The 22947-nt window shown below is 36.2% G+C and overlaps 1 protein-coding gene across 2 annotated transcripts in view; it reads right to left on the reverse strand.

The window, feature by feature from the left end:
* Positions 1-22947, reverse strand: part of SGCD (sarcoglycan delta) — a 501335-nt gene that overhangs the window by 439292 nt on the left and 39096 nt on the right. For both annotated transcript variants that reach the window (XM_044664475.1, XM_044664474.1), the window contains exon 2: positions 5588-5776. In XM_044664475.1, the coding sequence (XP_044520410.1) occupies positions 5588-5776 (189 nt within the window). The remainder of the gene's footprint in view (positions 1-5587; positions 5777-22947) is intronic.

Consider the following 22947-nt stretch of genomic DNA (forward strand, 5'->3'; position numbering starts at 1 on the left):
ATCAAATGCAAAACTCCTTTCTACATTGACAGTGCTGCCTCAACTCTCTCTCCCACAGTTGCTTAAATGACCAAATGAAAGCAGAGAATCTGACTTTGGACTTCTCTGGGTTGTTGCTTCACTGTGGGATGGCTCAAGTGATCTGAAAATTCAACGTGTGAGCATTCATGTGTAAGTGTGAACAAGGGAGATTTTTCCAACATTCATCCCGTATTTTCAATTTGTTATAGGGAGCTCTGATAATAACAAGAGATACTTCTTACTTGAATATCACAGAGGACATGTTCCAAAGCAAGAATATCTCCTGAATGCTAGACTCAGAGTCATTCTGGGTTATACAGTTTTAGGAGTAAGAAATAACTTCCAACATTCATAGCTGTGGCTAGAGAACTTCCTAAAAGCCATCCTTAAAAATTAGAATCCTTGAAAAGAGATAAAAAAAAACCCACTCCTCAGCAGATCTAAGAAATAAAATGATTTGTTGTGTTTTTTCCTCCCTTTGGTTAAAGTTTTTATGCCTCCTGAAACAATGACATGAGAACTTTCAAAGATAATGAATCTGAGCTCAATAACTAGATAAGCTTTAGTAGAATGCATCTGGGTTGTGGAAGTTTGCATTTCCTTTTTTGTTGTTAAGTAAAATCTATGAGCACTCAAGGAGATCCTAGATAAATGATCAACAAGGCAGAAGATATGGTTCAGTCACTGCATTCATTGGAATTTTTAAATGAAAAATGTAATTAAAGCAAACGGTATCATTTCAAGTCATTATAGAGAAAATCCTGTCTATTAACTAGGATTAATTCTCCTGATTTTAATCTGTCTGTATTTCCTAATGGTGCCCTCCTTGTTTCATGTAATTAAAATGTAGCAGGTAGTTTATACACAAGAGGGAGTGTTTGTATTAAAAATATCTTTTCATAATCAACATTAAACACTAATTTCATTTATGACTGAAATCTCTGAATAAAATACCTAATGTTTCATTGTGAATTTAAAATACATACATATATATTTACTATTCATTTATTTTAATATATTTCATTTTCATTCATAATTATCATATTTGGTCATAAAAAAGTTTCAAATACCTAAATAGATATGGAAAGTCAAACTAGTGTGTTGAAATAATGTTTAAGAGGAGGTAGCTTAGTGGATTGAGAGCCAGGACTAGAGACGGGAGGTCTTAGATTCAAATTTTTCTTCAGTCACTTCCTACCTGGGTAACCCTTATATCACTTAATCCTAATTGCCTATCTCTTACTACTTTTCTGCCTTGGTACTAATACACAGTATTGATTCTAAGATAGAAGGGAAGGGTTAAAAGAAAAAAAAAGCTATTATGTTTAAGAAAATCAAATTAATCTAACTCCATCAAGCTGGACTCAAATTACTCACAGTGACAAAAAAGCTATCGAGGCTCTGCTGTCTCTGTCTCTATTTCTTGTCAGTTCTTCTGTTCTTCTTTTAATTCATTTGCTTCAAAGTAGCCTGTCTTATTCTGACCCTCACTGTACCTTTAAATATACAAATATTTTTATATAGATGGATCAAAATGTAGATGGATCAAAATTTAGAAAAGTAACTCCACCAATTCAAGCCATAATATATATGTGTATACATACATATACCCACACACATAAATTCAGTAAGTGAGTCAATAAGCATTTATTAAGCACCTAACATGTACCAGCTACATGCTAAGTTCTGGGGATTCAAATAAAAGGCAAAAGATATTTCCTGCACTCAAAGAACTCGAAGAACCATCTAATGAGGGAGAAAACAAAAAAAACTATGAATAAAAATATATGTATACAGGAGACTGATAATAGTACATATTTCCTATAGTCATCAGGTGGCAATTAATAAGTTTTATATATACACATATGTTTATATGTACAGACATACATACCCCACACTCTAGTTTGATTTGAATTATTTTAAGATAAATTTTACTGTTGTTTTGTTTTTTTTGCATCATCACCATCCCCAGTATCTCTACCTTTCCCCTTCCCAGAGAGTCATCCTACATAAGAAAAGATATTTTTTAAAGAAGAAAAAAAAATCAGTACAATTGATCAATATGTTGAAGAAATCTAAAAATAAGTGCAAGATATAACAGCTGTGTACCTCCTCCTCAAGGGATAAGTTGAGTATGCCCCTTTATATCTCTTTATTTGAATCATATTTGATCTTTATGATTTGAAATTATTTTTTAATATTTTCAGAATAGATACTAAATATCTGTTCCAAGACAGAAGTATGATATGGGCTATGTTACTGGAGTTCGGTGACTTGCCCAGGGTCACACTGTTAGGAAATGTCTGAGACCAAATTTTAATCCAAGACCTCCTATCTCTAGGACTTGATCTCTACCCACTGAGCCACCTAGCTGCCTCTATGATTTGGCATCTTAATGAGAATATTGGAAGGTACACCGGGCTAATAGTTACAAGTCAAATCAACAACTCATTAAGCATTTGTTAAATGCCTAATATGTGCTAGGCATTGTGTTAAACACCAGGTTTTCTGCTGATTAGTTTTACGATCTTTGATAAATCACATCCATTGGTTCTCAGTTTCCTCCCTTGTAAAATGAACAATTTGGAGTAGATTATTTATGAAAATCTCTTCTATCTCCAAAAGTCCGGTTTGACATGCATTTAGGTGAGACCAAAGAAGCAAATTTCAAGAATAACAGGGAATTTCATCTTATAATTGTTTGGTGTTTGATACTGTGTAAGATCAATGTTCTCCTGTGTTAAAAAGTATTTAAGGTAGAGGCTATAGGATTTCACAGCCATATTATGCTTATGTATACTCAGAGTGGGTAGTCACACATGTACTTTGATTTGAGGACTATATTTCAGAAGCCATCTAGTCCGATCTTCTTATTTGGTAGATGAGGAAACTGAGGCTCAAGATATTCAAGGTTATACAGTTAGTAACCACCAGAAGTGAAACTTATGTGCACAGAAAGTAAGCATATGTTAAGCCATATTAAATCATTTTCACTCAGTTTTGTTTATCAGAGTGGGAAAGACAGAAAACAGAGGTACTAAAGGTAACTTTTGCCTGCTGTATAGTTAAGGGGATGTTCACCTTGTGTGAGGTAAGTGTCACAAATTAAGATACATTAGTTTGTAACATTTTCATTTTATTAATGATATGGGTTTGACTATTCACATTGGCCCTTCCAAATTGGGAATAAGCAACAAATTAACTAATTAATTATGGATTGCACCGATTGTTAACGAGGTACCCTAAACCAACACTAAGAAGAGTATAGAAAAATGCCCTCCATTTGTCTTCCAATTGTGACAAACAAACCTGACTGTTTGGATGTCAGAGTTGTAGGAGGGGATCTCCTGGCAGAGATCCTTGGAGATGAGTGTTATTTTCTTGGACCAAAGTGGAAATCCGGCTTACTAAATCCTTAGCGGTGCTGCCAGTGGCATTCACAATGCCTCTTAATTTGACTCTTCAGGTTTTTTCCACAGACCAGAGTTTGTAAGCATTCCAGTTACACGAAAGAAACTGGTTTCAGAGAAAGCACATGCCTGCACACATTACTATGCACACACCTGAACTGTACAATCACCTCTCTGATTCCTCTTAAAAATGCAGTTAGTATACAAATTCTTACTTATAGATCTTCACGTTGAAGGAAATTTACTATTTGCACGCTTGAATTATAATTCTAAAGAAACATGCTTTACACTGTGATTGATTGAAAAATCAGATGTTAACCGACAAGACAAGACCAATTTTCCAACACTTGAGCTCTATTTGTTCAAATTTATTGCCATTAGAAAGGACCAATTATGGCTAATAATGGTATTATTCTCATCTCAGTAAGTAACTGGTTTGGTAAAGCTTTAAGCACCCTCAACTTTGGCATTCACTTTAGTTAACTACTGGCAATAGCTAATTTCTTATAGATTATTACTTTAATGCCTTATTGCTCCCTGAACACATATACACTATGAATGAATTATCATCTGATATACATTTATATCCTGCCATTAAGCCTGCTAGAGGAAATTCAGGCTACAAGCCATATTGGTAAGAGTATTATATCTACTGGATATTAAAGAATTATAGGGTTTTGCAAGCCAATGTCTTTTGATAAATCAGAGCTCAGTTTTCCCATATTGTACAAACTCTGAAAAGTCAGCTGTTTCAGACTTCATGAAGCCCAGGTGTTCTACACATATACTGATCATCACAATGTTCCAATACCTATCACCTTGAACCCAGATAATCGAAAGAAAGTTAACCTACACACCCTTTCCAAGAGGGGAATATCTGGCTTTTTATTCAGGGATAAAATCTGTGAAAATGGAGGTCGATTCTTACTAGACCTTTCTAGACTGCAATAATAAAAATAAAAAAGTGAGCCATTTAGCTGCTTTGGAAAGCACCATTAACCTTAGTTCAGGGAGGCCCTAATGAAACTATCCATAAGTGAGAATGGGCAATGTTACTTTACAACCAACCCCAAAAGGGGCAAATATATATTCCTACTGGGATTTCTCACAGTATGTTCCTCCTCAAGACACTCATTCCTTTTTTACTCTAAATATACTTCTTTCTAAATGAAAAAAATAGCCATTTTTCTCTGTTAGCCTACCCATTTACTATGCAAAATGGAGAATGATAGTAACATATTCTTAGGGCATGATTATGCTGCCTCTATCACCTAATTGAGACTTGGAACTCCTTATATTGCCAGTGTAGACACCATCCCTTAAGGAAATAACATAATATAAATGAAAAATGCCCATTACCTATTTCTCCCTACCTTCCTTCTTCTGTCATATTTTCCTATATCTTAAGTCTGAGCAAGTTAATGTTCAACTTGAGCAGTTACCACTGTTGATGTGCAAATCACCAGAAATACTTCAAGGGAGAGTATGTGCAAATCCTTGCAAAATGAAACATGACTATCCTATTCTCATTTCAGTCTAAATCATGCAAGAGTGGTGAGGAGGGCTCTCTTGGAAGCAAAAGGGACTGACTCTCAGTTATCCACAGGAATGGGGTACCAGGAGTGCATGGACAATTTAAATTCACAGATAATCCCTAAAGGCTCATTTTAGTCAATAGCCTCAACCTTCTTATCCCACCAAACCTTTTGCCTAGCTGCTTTAAAGGGGGCGTATTTGATGGCTTGAATGTCATTCTCTTATATTTCCCCCCTGCCCACTTAGGAGAAGAGCTAATGAACAGTGAAATGGTTGAAAGGGAAGTAGCAGAAAGGAGGAAGAAAAGATGACAAATCTGTGAACTGGAAAATATATAAACTAAATAATCAGCCTTTGGTTGTGGAAAGTTGACAAAATTAGATTCTCGTTTAACCTACTCATGCTCTTTGCCCAAAGGTCAAGAAGAAATTCATTTTTAAGTGGATTGAAATGCTTTTGAAACCAAGTTGTCTGATAGTTTTAAATCATAAACCCAATAGGCATTCTTTTCCCATAATCCTCCCCACCCTTCATATTATCATCTATCCTCCCCCGCCCCATTTCTCATCACATCTAGAAAAACACAATGTAGCTTAGAAAACTTAGGTTATTTTACTTACAATTGTGAAGTTCATGACCTTGAGAATCCAGATGGTCATAGCCAAGTTCACCAGTATTAAAATCATTAGGAGAAGAACAAAGAAATAGAGGCATCTCTTCCGCCAGCCATAAATCCCTACTTTGTATACCTGCGGTCCTTCAGAGCTCTGCATGTTGTTCCTGTTGTGAGTATACTGTTCCTGAGGCATCTGGAATGAACAAGAGGAGAGAGAGAGTAGGCATACACACATTAAACTGCAGGAAAAGTCAACTAGTGAAGAGCTATTGCTGACTGCTGTCTTGTAGTTCTTAGCCCTTTGGGTGATTCTAAAAATCTCAGTTTCCTTTGGACTCTAACAATTCCTGTGGTTTGGCTTAAGGCAAGAGCTTTTTTATATTATGCAACAATCAATCAGAGTACATGTTTGGGTGTGTTTTTGCACATATATACATATGTCCCCACAAACATACATAGAGTATAGAGAAGGGAAATATAAGTATGAGTTTCCCTGGGAGTGTTCTCAAGCACGTTTTTTGTTTTTTTTTCCAAGTCAAAAGTTGCATAGAATCATGGGATCACAGACCCAGAACTAGAAGGGATTATAGGACCAGGGGCCATCTAGTGCAACCTATTTTACATTTTACTCAATGTCCCCAGATAAGAAGTCAGAGGCAATATTTGAACTGACACCCACTGACTCCACAGCTAACTGCATTTTCCACTATACTATACTGTTCCTGCTCTTTGTTGGGAAATGTTTAGGGATCTAACAAAGTCCTGAAGGTGATATTTTAAATTAGTTGGAGAGAAGGAGTTAAGTTCAACAGATCATTTTGGAGATGTAATAAGACTTCTCAGAGGTTTTCTTCATTAAAAAATCATAAGAATCTCAAACATAGTCTTTCTCCATGGCTACAAAGGCAGCAGGGAAAGAATAGTTCTTAGCTTTGTTCATTTCCATATAAACTCCAACTTCAGAAACCAAGGGTTCTGACTGTGCAACCCAATAGAAAGCTTTATACCAAACAAAAGCTGTCATTGTTATTGTTCCATCTCTTGCACTGCCTCTCTGGGGCACAGATATGCCTTGTGCAGGTATGAACACAAAGGCACCATCATCCATGGGTCTTACACATTAAGAAAAAAATGAATCATTGAGAAGTGGAAAGAAAGCAGGTGGGGAAGTTAGGGTATCTGTAAAGAACAATCCTTTTCTTTCTTGTGCTAAATAAGCTCACTGATGGTGTTCTGTGCACCATCTAATCATGGAATGTGGATTGCATGTTTATTCCACCTTCATAACAGGAAGGAAAGTCTATGATAATTTAGGAGTTAAGAATATTTTCTTCCCATACCAATTTTAGTAGATTTCTAGAGTCCAGCTTTGAATAGACATTAGAACTCATGGGAGCTCTAGGGGAGCACAACTTCCTTTTTCAGGTAAATAAACTGTGCATCAGAGAGGAGAAGGAGATATTCAGAATAAGGAATAAATGGCAGAGGTGGAACTAGAACTCAAGCCTCCCTTTATACTTTACATGCTGATTATTAGATCTTTGTTATATTGACTCACAGACCCAAAATACTCAGTTCTCTAATGAATAGCTAAAAACGATGGACACTCAATGCAATTATTGGAAAAGTAAATGTAATGAAAAGTAGTTCAGGGCATTCATGAGACAAAATGATGCATATCTTTTATCAGTAAACTTTTCAGCATAAGAGGGAATAATGTTATACATACATTACACTTCTGAAATATCTTCTAATAAAAAATTAACCTAATGAAAATGTAGAAGTTAGTGAAAGGATATCTAAGATCTCCTATTCCACTAGGTTTTTCCCTAAAGAACAATAGGCATATGGATAGGTGTAGGGATAGATGTGCACACATGGAATCTTTGTGAAAAAAAATTTGAACAAAAATTAAACAAAAAAAAATTGACATTTTCTACAGGTTACCTATTAGACACTTCAAAATTTATGTCAAATAGATATCTTAAATTTATCATATTTATTAGCTTTATCACCACACGAATCACTTTTCAAACTTCCCAAATTCTGTCTACCCTTATACTCATACAGGTTTCCAGCCCCATAGTTGCTGTTGGCTTCTCCTTTTTCTTCCCTCTTTGGAACATTCCTCTTTCTGTCAAAGACACCACCATCATTTTATTTATTTATTATTTTTAAATTTAAATTTATTCAGTTATTTGTTTGTTACATTAAAATGCCAGGCAACTCCTTCCCCTCCAGTAGAGAAGACTTCATTTGATTTTATTTATCTATATATCTTGCTTATTTCTATTTATCATTTCCTTCTTTGGAGATGGACATATACAAGTCATTCTTCAGACAATATTTCTGTTGTTCTATATAATGTTCTCTTGGTCCTGCTTACTTCATTCTTTTTTATTTTTTTTAGAATTTTTTAAATATTTTATTATTTAGAAAAATTTTCCATGGTTACATGATTCATGTTACTTTCCCCTTCACTCCCCACATAACTGATGTGCATTTCCACTGATCTGCTTACTTCACTCTTAATTATTTGATGTCTGACTTTTCAAGTCCCTCATTTTAAACATGCAGGCTCAGCATCTTTTAGCAATCTATTCTTACCTTCTTACTCACCATCATGCCTTATATCCAAATAGCTCACAATGTCATCTATCTACTTCTATAACACATCTTTCTTTCAATGATGGTTGCCATCTGAGTTCAAGTTCTCATTACCTTTTGTCTGGACTATACCAATAGCCTCCTAATCGATGTCTCTGCTTTAGGTCTCTCCCTTCTGGAATCTATCTTCTACACAGATACCAAATTAATATAACTTAAGCTCAGATCATAACTCTGACCTTCCCCAGTGGCTTTCTATTTATTTACCTCTGAGATCAGATAAAAACTTCTTTGGCATTTAAAGCCCTCCACAATCTGGCTCCAATATTTTTTTCGAGATTCTACATTTCTTCACTGCAAATATGTTGTTTTCAGACAGTCCACTAATATTTAATAACCATGAACTGCATGCTACAGACTGTGTGCTAAACACTAGGGATATAAAAGATAGACCCTGCTCTCAAGGAACTCACAGTCTAAGGGTGAGGTGGGGGCTAATATTCAAACAGCTAAGCACAATAAGATATGTACAGGATAAGTGGGAGATGACCTTATAAGGAAGGCACTAAGATAAAGAACAATTGGAAAAGACCATGAAATTTTAGCTGAAATGATCTAAACTTTAGCTAGTAAAAATATTAGTCAGATTATAGAGTATTGTATATGTCTGTTAGGAAAAACAAGGAATTCAGTATCACTGGATCACTGAGTTATCTTGAGTGTCATAGGATAAGTGAGAACTTGTCTTTTGAGGCATATCTCTTTTGCTCTTGGTCTTTCATTTTCAAATAGGACCAATGACATCATGAGGTGATACCTTGACATACCCATCAGTTGGATTTAAATGAGAAAAAAAAACACTTTATCTTCTGGAATTGATGAAGTCCTGTGGCAAGACAAAACCAAGATGACTGGAGATGGCCCCAGATGCAGTGGATGATTTTGTCACCTTCTATGTCTGAACAACTTCTAGGCACTCCACAGCACCTGCTTCAAACACCTTCTGGGCCATTAGAGCATATTGTTCTCATTCATGGATTCCACTGGGGGAACTCTTTACATGCTTGGTTGAGAAACACTTCTAATCCATTGATGGGTTTGTGGTCACTTGGTTATCCTCAACCTGGTTCAGCCTGTTTGCCAAGATGGTTTATTGGGATATGGTTGCATCTTTCTAGAGACACAGTTGAGAACTGAGTACCCAGTGGACATTGAAGCAGCCTAAAAAGATCTTGGCAACCTCCCACACCAGAGGTGATGGTGGTAATAGTAGTAGTAGCAGCAGAAGCAACAGTAATATTAGCTAACATTTATATAATGCACGTACTATGCTATCCATTGCAGTATCATCTTATTTGATCCTTGGAAAAAACCTGAGAGACATGTGCTATTATTTTCCCCATTTCACAGATGAAAAAAAAAAGTTAGATAGAATTTAAGTGACTTGCCCAGAGACAAAGAACTAGTAAGTGCTTGAAGCTGCGTTTGAACCCAATTTGGGTCTTCCTAATAGTAAATTCAGGTTTCTATCCACTGTACTCCCTAGCTTCCCCTTATCAATACTTTTCATAAATAATGGCTTTCAGAATTGAACCTTATACCCAAGACATGAATCTGGAATGAAAAGAAGGGGCTATCATCTCTTTATTTCTTGAACGTATGCCTTTATTAATTAATACAAACTAAATTTCCATTAACTATTATTTTTGTTTTCACCTGATACATTGAAAGGCAGTGCAGTGCAATTTACAAACTACTTAAAACCCCAAATGTTTTCAGATAAATGGCTGTCTAGGCGTAACTCTCATATTTTAAACGTGTTAAGTTGATTTATCAACCCATGTGAAACTTTATAGTTTTCCCTGTTGAATTTCATATTGCTAAGTTGAGCTCAGTGTTTTAGGTGGTCAAGAAGTTTAATCTGTATTATTAACATTTGCCCATAACTTTCTTAAATCTAGAATTTAACAAAATAATAAAAAATCCCAAATTTGACCATGTTTACTGATGTGCAAATGGTGTTTCCAAGGTTTATATGATCACCCTGAAAATTTAACAATTAGTCTCTTATATTTATTCAAACATCCTGGCAGATCTCTGATTCTGCCTCTTTTCATCCACAATAGGCTAAAACAATGCTAGCAAAGATTTAGAAAAATCACAAGAGGCAGATGGGAGACAGTGAATGACTAGAATGGCTGTAGCCTGGCTCCTGTCAGAGATCCTTGAAAAAAAAAGTAGACGAGAAACTCCCTGAAAACCAGACTGGTCTCATTTTGATCTTTCTATTTCCAGAGAATAATACAGTACCTTGCACATGGTAGGGTCTGAATTCATATTTGCTGAATTGATTTTATTAATGTTGGAAAAGCATGTTGTGGTCAGATTTTTTTAAAGCATTTATTAATATTTATTTTTTTTGAAAAGTTAACAAGGTTACATAATTCATGCTCTTACTTTCCCCTTCACCCCCCCGACTTCCCCCTGCCCACCCCTCCATGGCAGATGTGTATTTCCACTAGTTTTAACATGTGTCATTGATCAAGACCTATTTCCAAATTGTTGATAGTTGCTTTGTTGTGGTAGTTTCGAGTCTACATCCCCAATCATGTCCGCCTCAACAACCAGTTCAAGCTGTTGTTTTTCTTTTGTTTCCACTCCTGTGGTTCTTCCTCTGAATGTGGGTAGGGTTCTTTTCCATAAATCCCTCAGAATTGTCCTGGGTCATTGCATTGCTGCTAGTACAGAAGTCCATTACATTCTATTTTACCACAGTATATCAGTCTCTGTGTACAATGTTCTTCTGGCTCTGCTCCTTTCACTCTGCATCAATTCCTGGAGGTCTTTCCAGTTCACATGGAATTCCTCCAGTTTATTATTCTTTTGAGCACCATCACCAGCATATACCACAATTTGTTCAGCCATTCCCCAATTGAAGGAAATACCCTCCTTTTCCAGTTTTTTGTCATCACAAAAAGCACAGCTACAAATATTTTCGTACAAGTCTGTTTATCTATGATCTCTTTGGGGTACAAACCCAACAATGTATGGCTGGATCAAAGGGCAGGCATTCTTTTATAGCCCTTTGAGCATAGTTCCAAATTGCCATCCAGAATGGTTGGATCAGTTCACAACTCCACCAACAATGCATTAATGTCCCAGTTTTGCCACATCCCCTCCAGCATTCATTACTCTTCCCTTCTTTCATTTCAGCGAATCTGCTAGGTGTGAGGTGATACCTCAGAGTTGTTTTGATTTGTATTTCTCTAATTATTAGAGATTTAGAACACTTTCTCATGTGCTTATTGAAACTTTTGATTTCTTTATCTGAAAATTGCCTATTCATGTCTCTTGCCCATTTATCAATTGGGGAATGGCTTGATTTTTTATACAATTGGTTTAACTCCTTGTATATTTGAGTAATTAGACCCCTGTCAGAGTTTTTTGTTATAAAGATTTTTTTCCCAATTTGTTGTTTCCCTTCTGATTTTGGCTATATTGTTTTTGTTTGTACAAAAGCTTTTTAGTTTGATGTAATCAAATTCATATATTTTACATTTTATAATTTTCTCTAACTCTTGCTTGGTTTTAAAATCCTTCCTTTCCCAAAGATCTGACAAGTAAACTACTCTATGTTCACTTAACTTATTTATAGTTTCCCTCTTAATATTCAAGTCATTCACCCATTCTGAATTTATCTTGGTGTAGGGTATGAGATATTGATCTAAACCTATTCTCTCCCATATTGTTTTCCAAATTTCCCAGCAGTTTTTGTCAAACAGTGGATTTTTTGTCTCAAAAGTTGGGCTCTTTGGGTTTATCATACACTGTCTTGCTGATGTCACTTACCCCAAGTCTATTCCACTGATCCTCCCTTCTGTCTCTTAGCCAGTACCATACTGTTTTGATGACCGCTGCTTTATAGTATAGTTTAATATCTGGTACTGCTAGGCCCCCTTCCTTCATATTTTTTCCATTATTTCCCTTTATATTCTTGATCTTTTGTTATTCCAAATGAACTTTATTATAGTTTTTCCTAAGTCAGTAAAAAAAGTTTTTTGGTAGTTTGATAGGTATGGCGCTAAATAGATATTAATTTGGGAAGAATGGTCATTTTTATTATGTTAGCTCGTCCTACTCATGAGCAATAAATATTTTTCCAATTGTTTAGATCTAGTTTTAATTGTTTGGAAAGTGTTTTGTAGTTGTTAGACAACATATGGTAGGATTTTGGTTTCTAATCTACTCTTCTATTTGTTTCCTTTTTATGGGTGAGTTCATCCCATTCACATTCAGAGTTATAATTATTAATAATTCTCATTTATGTATTCACTGACATTTTGGTATCCTCTCCTAGTTTTACTCCTTCTTCTTACACTATTTCCTTTTAAACCAGTGGTTTGCTTTATGCCAGGAACTCTTGTCCCCTCCCTTGATTTACTACCCTTTCTAATTTTCTTATTATTCCCCTCTATTTATTTTTAAGGCCTGATGAATTCCCTCCCTTTCTTCTCCCCTCCCTTTTTTGACCTCCACAATCCCCTGCTCCTCTTGGTTTTTCCCTTCTGACTTTCTCAGTAGGGTTGGATAGAATTTTATATCCCAATGGATAAAGCTACTCTTCCCTCTCAGGGTTAAATACACTGAGAGTAAGGTTTAAATATTACCTCTTAATGTTCTCTTCCTCTCCTTTTTTTTTTTTAATTTTAAACCCTTAACCTCTGTATATTGACTTATAGGTGGAAGAGTGGTAAGGGTAGGCAATGGGGGTCAAGTGACTTGCCCAGGGTCACACAGCTGGGAAGTGCCTGAGGCCAGATTTGAATCTAGGATCTCCCGTCTCTAGGTCTGGCTCTCAATCCACTGAGCTACCCAGCTGCCCCCTTTCCTCTCCTTCTTATAATAGTATTCATCCCTTCCCCTTCTCATGCCCTCTTTGTGTGTAATAGAATATCCTATTTTTCTCATTCATCCAAGTTTCTCTTGGTGTCCTCTACTATTCATCTCTCTCTTTCCCACCCCCATATCATCTTAGACCATTTAGTATTCCAACCTCTCCTTATGAATAATTCTTTTGATTACTATAATAGTGAATACTATAATAGTGAATAGAGTTCCTTAAAGAGAATTATACACAACATTTCTCCACATAGGAATACCAATAATTAGATCATATTGAAGTCCTTAAAGAGGCAAATTTAAAAAAAATACAAGTTTTCTTTCTTTCCCCTCTGTTTCTTATTTACCTTTTTATGTTTCTCTTGATTTTTGTGGTTGGATATTGAACTTTCCATTTAGTCCTGGTCTTTTCTGTGCAAATACTTGGAAATCTTCTATCTTGTTGAATGCCCAAACTTTCTCTTGGAAGTATATGGTTAGTTTTGATGGGTAGGTGATCCTTGCCTTTCTGAATATCATATTCCAAGCCTTGTGGTCTTTTAGCATGGAGGCTGCCAGATCCTGTGTTATCCTGATTGTTGCTCCTTGATATCTGAATTGTCTCTTTCTGGCTTCTTGTAAAATTTTTTTCTTTTACTTGGAAGCTCTTGAATTTGGCTATTATATTCCTGGGGCTTGTCTTTTCTGGGTCTATTGTAGAGGGTGATCTATGGATCCTTTCAATGTCTATATTACCCTCTTGTTGTAGAACTTCAGGGCAATTTTGCTGAACAATTTCTTTTAGTATGGAGTCCAAATTTCTATTAATTTCTGCTTTTTCAGGAAGACCAATGATTCTCAGATTGTCTCTTCTAGACCAGTTTTCTTGGTCTGTCACTTTCTCATTGAGATATTTCATGTTTCCTTCTATTTTATCAGTCTTTTGACTTTGTTTTATTTGTTCTTGCTGTCTTGAGAGATCGTTAGCTTCTAATTGCTCAATTCTAGCCTTTAGGCACTGGTTTTCCTTTTCAATCTGGTCATTTCTGGTGTTCAATTTGCTTATCAGTTCATTTGATTTCTGAGCCTCACTTTCCAATTGCAAAATTCTGCCTTTTAAACTATTATTTTCTTGCCAGATTTTGGTTTCCAATTTGCTTACCATTTTGTTTGATTTTGGGGCATCTTTCTCCAATTGGGAGTTTCTGTCTTCTAACCTGTTTATTTCCTTTTGAGCTATTTCCCACTTCTCTTGCCAAATCTCTTACATCTTCCACATCATCTCAGATTTGAACTCTTCAATAGCTTGTGGCCAATTTTCATTATTTTGGGAAGATTTGGATGTGATTACTTGTTTGTTCTCCTCTGCTGTTTGCTCTTTTGTCCGTATTTTATCTGTGTAAAAGTTGTTGAGTGTTACAGATTTCTTCTTGATGATCTTTCTCTTTTGGGGTTCTTGTCTCTGGCTTGCCATTGTTAGCCCTGAGCCCTCTCAAGTTTATCTTCACACTCAGGGTCTGTCTGCGCTCTTTAGGCTCCTGAGGTCTCAGTTGTTCTCAGAGTCAAGACTCCTAGTGGTCCCCTTAGTTGTTCCTCTGCCCGAGGCTCCTTTAACAGTCTCAGGGTATTGCTTCCACAGTTGTGAACCCCTTTTTCACTGGGTCCCCACTCAAGATCAATGCCTGTACTAAAGATTTGAGTCCTTGCCTACACTCAGGATTTGTGTCTGGCCTTGCGTCTGCGCCCTCAGTCGTGCCTGCACTCAGGGTCTGCATTCAAAGTCTGTGCATGTTCTTTAGCTTCTTGGGGTGTTAAGTTTTGCTGCTCTCAGCAGCAGGCCCTGGTGACCCCAGGTAGTTGCCAAGGAATTAATGTGTGCCCAACTTTTTCTAACTCTTGTGCGCTGGCTTTGGCACTGTAGGTGGTGTGGAGTGGGGAAGGGGGTTGTTCAGCTCGCATTTTAGTGAGAGCTATTTCACCCCTTTATAGCCTGGAAATGCCCTGATTCCACGTACCTCCAATACTGCGCCCCGTTGTGGGGTCCCTTTGTTCCTCTGGATTTGTTTTTCTGTCTTCTTGAGGAGTCCTGTATGTTTTGGTTAGGAGAGGTTAAGCAGCTGCTTTTTACTCTGCCGCCATCTTAACCAGGAAGTTGTGGTCAGATTTTAAGACCATGAATTCTAGGTTAAAGTGTTTGGACTTGTTCATGTTGGCAGTGAAGAAACCACTGAAGACTCCCCACTGTGATATTACTTGTTTATATAAAGTAAGTTTCACAACCTGATTGGATAGAAAACACTGAAGTGATCTGTGAGTCTTGCAGGGCATGAAGAATTTACTTTAAAACATAGAAACAGAAATAAATTGGCTCAAGGAACACCAAGCTGTGCTTCTACAGTTACCCAAAGCAGTCATTTAAAATAGGCTAGCAGCATTAACGGTTTTATTTGTTGTATGTTGTAATAGCCTGCACAAATCATATAAATTCTCCTACTATGAATATGTAACACTAAAAAAAATCATAAGCAAATAGACTAATGCTGGTCTTGAACTAAGTAAGTACTTGCCCATGTCTTCATTCAACTTTTTCTACAGAGTATTTTATCTGATTCATTTTTTGGACATTTGAGCACATAAGTAATCTTTCATTAACCATGTTAATTTCTGCATCTATTTCCAATTTAAATGCTGGCAAAAGGAATCAGAACCCACATGGCTTTGGGGGATGTTTGATTCCAGACATTTATAAAAGTCATTAGTTTGGGACTGCTATTGTTTGGCAGCACGAAGTGGTTGCAATGATCCCATCATCACATTCAATTTTGATAGAAAGACTGACATTTTTACTCAGAAAAAAAAAATTTAATATAGTAAGCTCAGCCATTTGGCATGGTCAAGGAATGAAGAACTTTATTTAATCAAATAATAGAGAATCATCCCATGTACTGTGCATGAGTTTTCTGAATTGTGCTTAGAAACAACCAGCAAACATTTGTTAAGTGCTCTCAGGGTTCAGGATGCAAAGATAAAAATGAATTTTTTTATACCAACAACGAGCTTACTTTCTCTGAGAAGCAAAGGCCCATTCCTTTCAACACTAAAATCTTGGACCAGGGATGTTGTATGGTTATGGAATGCAATAAGCATAAAGAATTGATGTTAAGGAGCACCCAGAGGACAGAAAAGAGAGTGTTAGGGAGAAATGAGCAGTCTGTGGCACAATTCAAATGAGGAATTATGTAGAAGAAATTGAATAAATGATGTCATCAGAGATATGGGTGATTAGAAAAGTCATGGAATATTCACATGTTAAGATGTTCCATTGGTGTCTGTATAACATAAAGAGAATTTGAGGAGAGCCCTTAGCACACTGGGTGGACACCTTCTAGTGGATTTGTTGAAGAAGAGGAAAAAAAGTCTCTAAGAGCATAAAAGTCTGGGAAGGCCTGGATGGTTTGCGCTTAGCATTATCAGAAGGAATGCTTTCAGCATTGAAGTCATAGACCCATTAAGAGGAAGGGAGAACAAACTAATAGAATTTCATCTCTGATAAAATGGAAGACACTTTAGTATCATTTTTTAAAATTACCTTTGATTTCATTGGCTTGGGATCTTTGAATGAGAAACATCCTCTAATAATATAAATCAGTATGTTCTATGTCACTTAAACCACCTAGCGAAATTACAATGACAGAGATTAGTGAAACCAGTATGAAAAAATACTATAAAAATTCATGAACTGTTCCATGCTTAGAACACAATGGGGGTGTAGTCATACTACTTATTACACTTCTCAGTTCTTTTTATTTTATTTTTTGGTGGTATAATTTTTAAAAAGCCATGAGCTTGGAGCCAGAAGATGTGTCCTAAAGATAGTATAAATTATATATATGTTGTCAAAATATATCATGATTATATAATAGATAACTGATCTGGTATGGGAGGCAACTAGATGGTTCAGTAGTTGAAGAGTCAGGCTTGGAGATGAGATGTCCTAGGTTCTAATATGGCCTCAGATACTTCCTAGCTGTGTGACTCTGAGCAAGTCATTTAACCCTCAGTGCCTAGCCCTTACCACACTTCTGCTGGTATACACTGTAATATGTTGTAATTAATATACTGTATTGATTCTAAGATGGAAGGTAAGGATTTTTTAAAAATAGATAATTGATCTGGAATCTAACCTCTTCAAAGTTCCTTTCCCTTTAGCTAACACCTCTAAGATGGAGCACTAGGGTAAAATGAAATCTAGCCATAATGCCACGAATATTTTTAAGCCTCTGGGTATAAAGTATACAGGTATATACTGGGGGAGGGGGAGATGCAGTAGTATACATACCACATTCCCTGATTATTCTCAAGAGTCAGTAGTAGTTAGCTTAAAATTGTCACCTTAACTGCCTTCTACCAAATGCTGGTTACACAACAGACTATCAAGAATTCAGATAAACACATTTATCTAAGCAAAATGGTAAACAGAAATCAGTGAAATTATACAGATTAGAAGAGACCAAAGAATACATCATAGTAAAGGAGATCTTTTGCTAGAGTGAGATAAAGTACCTCATCTCAACTAAAGACAGAAAGAATGATCTTAGCAAGGAGAATCCATTCTGAGCAGTCTCTTGGGTTACAAGTACTGGAAGTCCAGAGACATGATTGGAAACCAGCTTTCCCTCATATTTATTTGTTCATTTGTAATTTCCATTAGTGATTCAAAGGTTCACACTTTTCATTACTCCCTTAAAGTCCTTCTCTCCAGTATATTCTAACAATCCCCTTAAATAGGTACATAGTGTTAAGGTCAGCATTATCTCAGCCAATCGGAATTCATATCCCTCAGCAATAAGCAATATAAAGCACAATATCCTTCCTGAAACATTAAACATCACAATTCAGTGGAAGTTAGTATTAGAATTGTTTTGAGCACTGTGTGGGACCACTTTTCTGAGACTAACATCTTCATCTTTAAAATGAAGGTAATAACATGAGGTTTGCTCAGATCATGGTTCATGGAGAAGAAAATAAATCATAACTTATATATTTGTAAATTATAAAGCATAATGTGTTATATGAGACATGTATGGATAAGGTATCTGGTAAGACTTCAAATATATTACATATGATATCAATAGTGAAGTAGCTTCCACTAGATTAGTGATTCCCAAAGTGGGTGCTACCGCCCCTTGGTGGGTGCTACAGTGATCCAGGGAAGCAGTGATGGCCACAGGTGCCTTTATCTTTCCTATTAATTGCTATTAAAATAAAAAAAAATTAATTTCCAGGGGGCTAAGTAATATTTTTTTCTGGAAAGGGGGCTGTAGGCCAAAAAAGTTTGGGAACCACTGTACTAGATGGTCTTTCCTATTACAGCTCTAAATCTATGATCCTGTGACTGGTTTTTTTCTCTTCTGATGGCTAGGCTCAGTAAGTTTGTAGAAACTCATCACTAGAGAAGTAGCCACAAGGAAATGAAGATTTTTGGACACATCAACTGATGATATTATTGATCAAAACATGGAGGGATTGTGATCTTCATTAATGGATTTTGCACTGTGAATGAACTCCTAGAAGCAATGAATATTAATTCTCATTATTCTAGAAATGAGAAGAGAGATATTTGTTTGGCAAAATACTAAGAAGAGTTTTTAAAAAAAACATATCTTTCACCATACACCTTACATTTTTACAAAGTTTGCTAAAGTATGTCCAAAGCATTTGCTGGAAGCATTTAATAGGGCCAGACTCTTTTTATTCCCATTGGCTAAATATTCATTTAACCATGCCTGTCACTATTCCATCAATTAGACTTCATCCATTTGACTTTTGACTTAAAGTTCTGATTCCTGATTGGCCCAAAGTTCATTGGTTTAAAATGAAGCATACTTTCTTAAGGGGATAAGGCAAGAAAATGAATGAACACAAATCTATGCTCACCATTGGAAAGATATCTCCAAAATAATTATCTTCTGACTGTGAATCAGCTGTGCAATTCCCTTTGCTTTCTCTTTCCCTTCTTTTCCTTTTTTCCCTCCATTCCTTTCCACCTTTTCCCTTCCCCTTCCTCTTCCTTCCTTCTTCTCTCCCTCTCTCCCTTCCTTCCTCCCTTCCTCTCTTACTTCTTTCCTTTCTTTCTTTTGAATTGCACTTATGTTTTTTCTGATGTTGACAGATACCTTAATAATGGAGGGACTCTAGGCAATACTCATAACATATTGAAGCTGAAAGGATCTTCACTATTTAGTTCAACCCCTTTATTTTATAGATGTGGTAACTAAAGCCTAAAGAGACTAAATGACCTGCCTAAGGCCAACAAGAATTAAAACTATCATACTGGTATAGTTTTCCACAATACCAGTAGATAATTTGGAAGGAAAAAAAGTTAAAAATATATTAAAGCTTTTTCAGTTTTAGTCTTCCTTGTGGCGGGCTATTTCTTTTCTGGGCCCAGCCTTTTCTTGCTACAAGACAGGTATGTGCTAGACTTTATCCACTCTTCATAAATTTTTTGACCCTCACATCGCATTCTCTGTACTCTCCCTTTTTTGATCCTGTTTCAGAGAAGTTTGTAAATACCACGGTGGTATTCTTTCTTCACTGCCCCTATCCCTTTTAATTCCCTACCTCAGGCATCTGCCTAGCCCTTCCTTTTCTTGAATTAAACATAATAAAAGCTGACTGTTTTAATTATTTTTGGACCATTATGATTTTTTTTAGTAACTCATTGTCTTCAAACTACTCCCATCCTCATGTGATGTCTAGGGATCAAATGCTTCTATAACATTATGGAATCAGAGGAGAATTATTTCTGAAAAGGGATCTCAAATTTTCTCTAGTTCAATTCTTTCAGTTTACAGTTGTAAGAAATGAAATTAAGGTTAAGTGACTTGCCAAAAGTCACATAGGGACCAAGGGAAAGAACTAGGATCCCACCAGTCACATAGCCCAGGCCTTCAAGTCCAGCATTCTCTAATTAGGGCAAGATAAAATAAGCTAGCCACATCAATACTACAGGTTACATTGAAGTTCGGTCATTTGAAATCTCAACATATGGGTTGTTAGTTAAAGGAATTGTTATGATTAAGAATATATTACAATTATTTCTACTACCAAGTGTTTATTGTTTCCTCTAGCTAACTGGGAACAGTAGTGTAGATACTAACAAAATAGAATCCAAGACAATTCAGAAGTATTAGCTGGGGTGTTACCTTAAAGCAATGGGTTAAGCTAGATGACCTCTTAAGGTTCTTTCCAGCTTCAATAATTCCAGAGAACTGATCATGAAATATAATATCAACCCTCTGACAGAGAGGTGATGAAATCAGGGTACAGAATAAGGCATATATTTTTTGAAGGCAAGCAATTAATCTTTTGCTTGACTATGATATAAGTCACAAGGTATTTATTTTTCTTTTCTTTTTGCAATGGTGAGAGTACTAGGAGGGAGACAATATAGACTTTTGAATTTAAAAATACAATTTAATTAAAATAAATCTATAATTCCATAGACAAGATTCTTGCCAGTCCCATAGGCAGAGAAGCTGTGTTCACAAACATGTAGCCCACTAGTGAAAGCAAGAAAGAAGATACTGGGAAAGATGATAAGACAGAGAGAAAAGAAAGAGTTAATGAGAAGAAGGGATGAGGCATAGAAATGGAGAAAAGGAAAAATCTGGATCAATATGGAAGAAAGAGGAAAGTGAAGGGTATATAGTCTAGAAGTAGAAGAAATAAATTATATCTAAAACAATGCTGAACTTCAGCTTTCTGTTTTTCCTTACTAGTCTCTCCTTCATTAGATTTGACATAGTCAGAGGTTTCCAGGATTACAACCCCAATCACATTCAGCATAGCAGTATGATGTCAAATCATTTGGATAGAGAAGGGAGCCAAGGCTTAATGTTTACTATGACCTCGATAAAGGCAGATTTAGTGACTAGACTCTTATACCCTGGAAAATCTAGGAACAGTTTCCAGCCATCTAGAGTTGTGATTTGAAAGGCAGACCATGAAGGGAATCTGATACTATCACTCTTTTTTTTTTTTTTTTTTTTTTAAAACCCTTACCTTCTGTCTTCAAGTCAATACTGTGTATTGGCTCCAAGGCAGAAGAATGGTAAGGGTAGGCAATGAGGGTCAAGTGACTTGCCCAGGGTCACACAGCTGGGAAGTGTCTGAGGCCGGATTTGAACCTAGGACCTCCCGTCTCTAGGCCTGGCTCTCAATCCACTGAGCTACCCAGCTGCCCCCTACTATCACTCTTAATAGGGCAAAGAGATTGAGGTAGAAGTGAGGTTCTAATCCCCAGCAATGTTTTTTTTAAATCAGTGAATTGTGTTTTCTCTAATAGTTTTCCACTTCCTTATCCACAAATAAACACAATTGCACACACATATAGAGGTATGTTGCCTAAGCCTAAAGCTGTGATCCTAAACTATACCAAATTGGGCAGCCTGCCTCAGATTTCGATTGAAGCACAATATTAACTATAGCTTCTTTTCTATGAGATAATTATTCTATCTATGTAAGGGGAAAGTGACACTTTGATACTGCCACATCTTTTCTCAGGGTTTTAGCCAGCACAAAAGAATGAAGAGGAGAGGGAATCAACTATTGCCTACAGATTTGAGCCAAGTAGGAGGAAAGCCAAGTTGAATAATTAAGAGCAAAGCATTTTTAGGTCCTTTAATAAGGGGAGAAAAATCATTGGCTGTGGAGTCAGAGAATCAGGGTTCAAATTCCATCTCTGATGTTACCTGTGTGACCTTGGGAAAAACACTTAGTCCACAGTGGGGTTCACTTTCCTCACCTGTAAAATGTTAAGGTTGGAATTGTTGGTTCCTGAGGCCTCTTCTTGCTCTAAATCTATGATCCTCGATGATTCAACAATCCTGGGATTCTATGTAGTATCCATATTCTGGGAAATAATACACTAACACTGTATTACACTAATCAGACCACATCTGGGTTATTGTGTTTCATTATGGTCATCACATTCTAAGAGGGATTTTGGCAAACTGGAGAACATCCTGATGAGAGTAAGCAGGATATCATTTGCTATGATGCTTAATCAAAAGAACTCAGGATGCTTTGCCCGATGAGAGGACATTTAGGAATAACATATCTGTCATTAAATATTTGAGGGGTTGTCATGAGAAAGGAGGAAAAATATTTATTCTATGTGATCCTAGAGACCAGACTTAGGATCAATATTTAGAAGCTGTAGGGAAACAGTTTTCAGATCAATTTAAGGAAGAACTTCTAATAACTACAGTTGCCAATCAATAGAATGAATGTCCTATGAAATATTAAACTTTGTTACTGAGGGTATTCAATAAAGGTTAAGTAATTATCTCTGCTAGGTATGCTTTACCTGGTGACATTCCCTGCATTGGGTGAGAAGTTGGTTCCTTCCAACTCAAGGTTATTTTTGTTTTGTTTTGTTTTTAATGATTGCTTTGCCCATATATGACATTGCTTCTGTGTTTTCACTCAAGTTGTAATTAAAATGAAGATGCATACAATGTGATCTTAATATACTACATCAGTCAGCAAGCATTAATATTAAGTACTTATTATTTGCCAGGCATTGTGGTTGGAATTGGAGATCCAAAGGAAGACTTAAGAAATCAAGGCAAGGTGACTGTTCTTTCTTGACAAGGCAAACCTTTTTATTTGCACAAGCAATCCTTTTCATTGTCTTCAGCAGATTCTCCCTTCTATTATCCTCACTTTCCATCTAGTTTCCAGTCTTTCATTGTCTATTTTTTTTTCTTATGGACTACAAATACACTTATGTCTCTACTATCCTAAAAAAAAAAAACTCACTTAATCCATCCATTCTTGCTCAACTATCATACTATTGTCTATAACTTGCAC

Source organism: Gracilinanus agilis, chromosome 2, assembly GCF_016433145.1.
Source record: "Gracilinanus agilis isolate LMUSP501 chromosome 2, AgileGrace, whole genome shotgun sequence".
NCBI lineage: Eukaryota > Metazoa > Chordata > Mammalia > Didelphimorphia > Didelphidae > Gracilinanus > Gracilinanus agilis.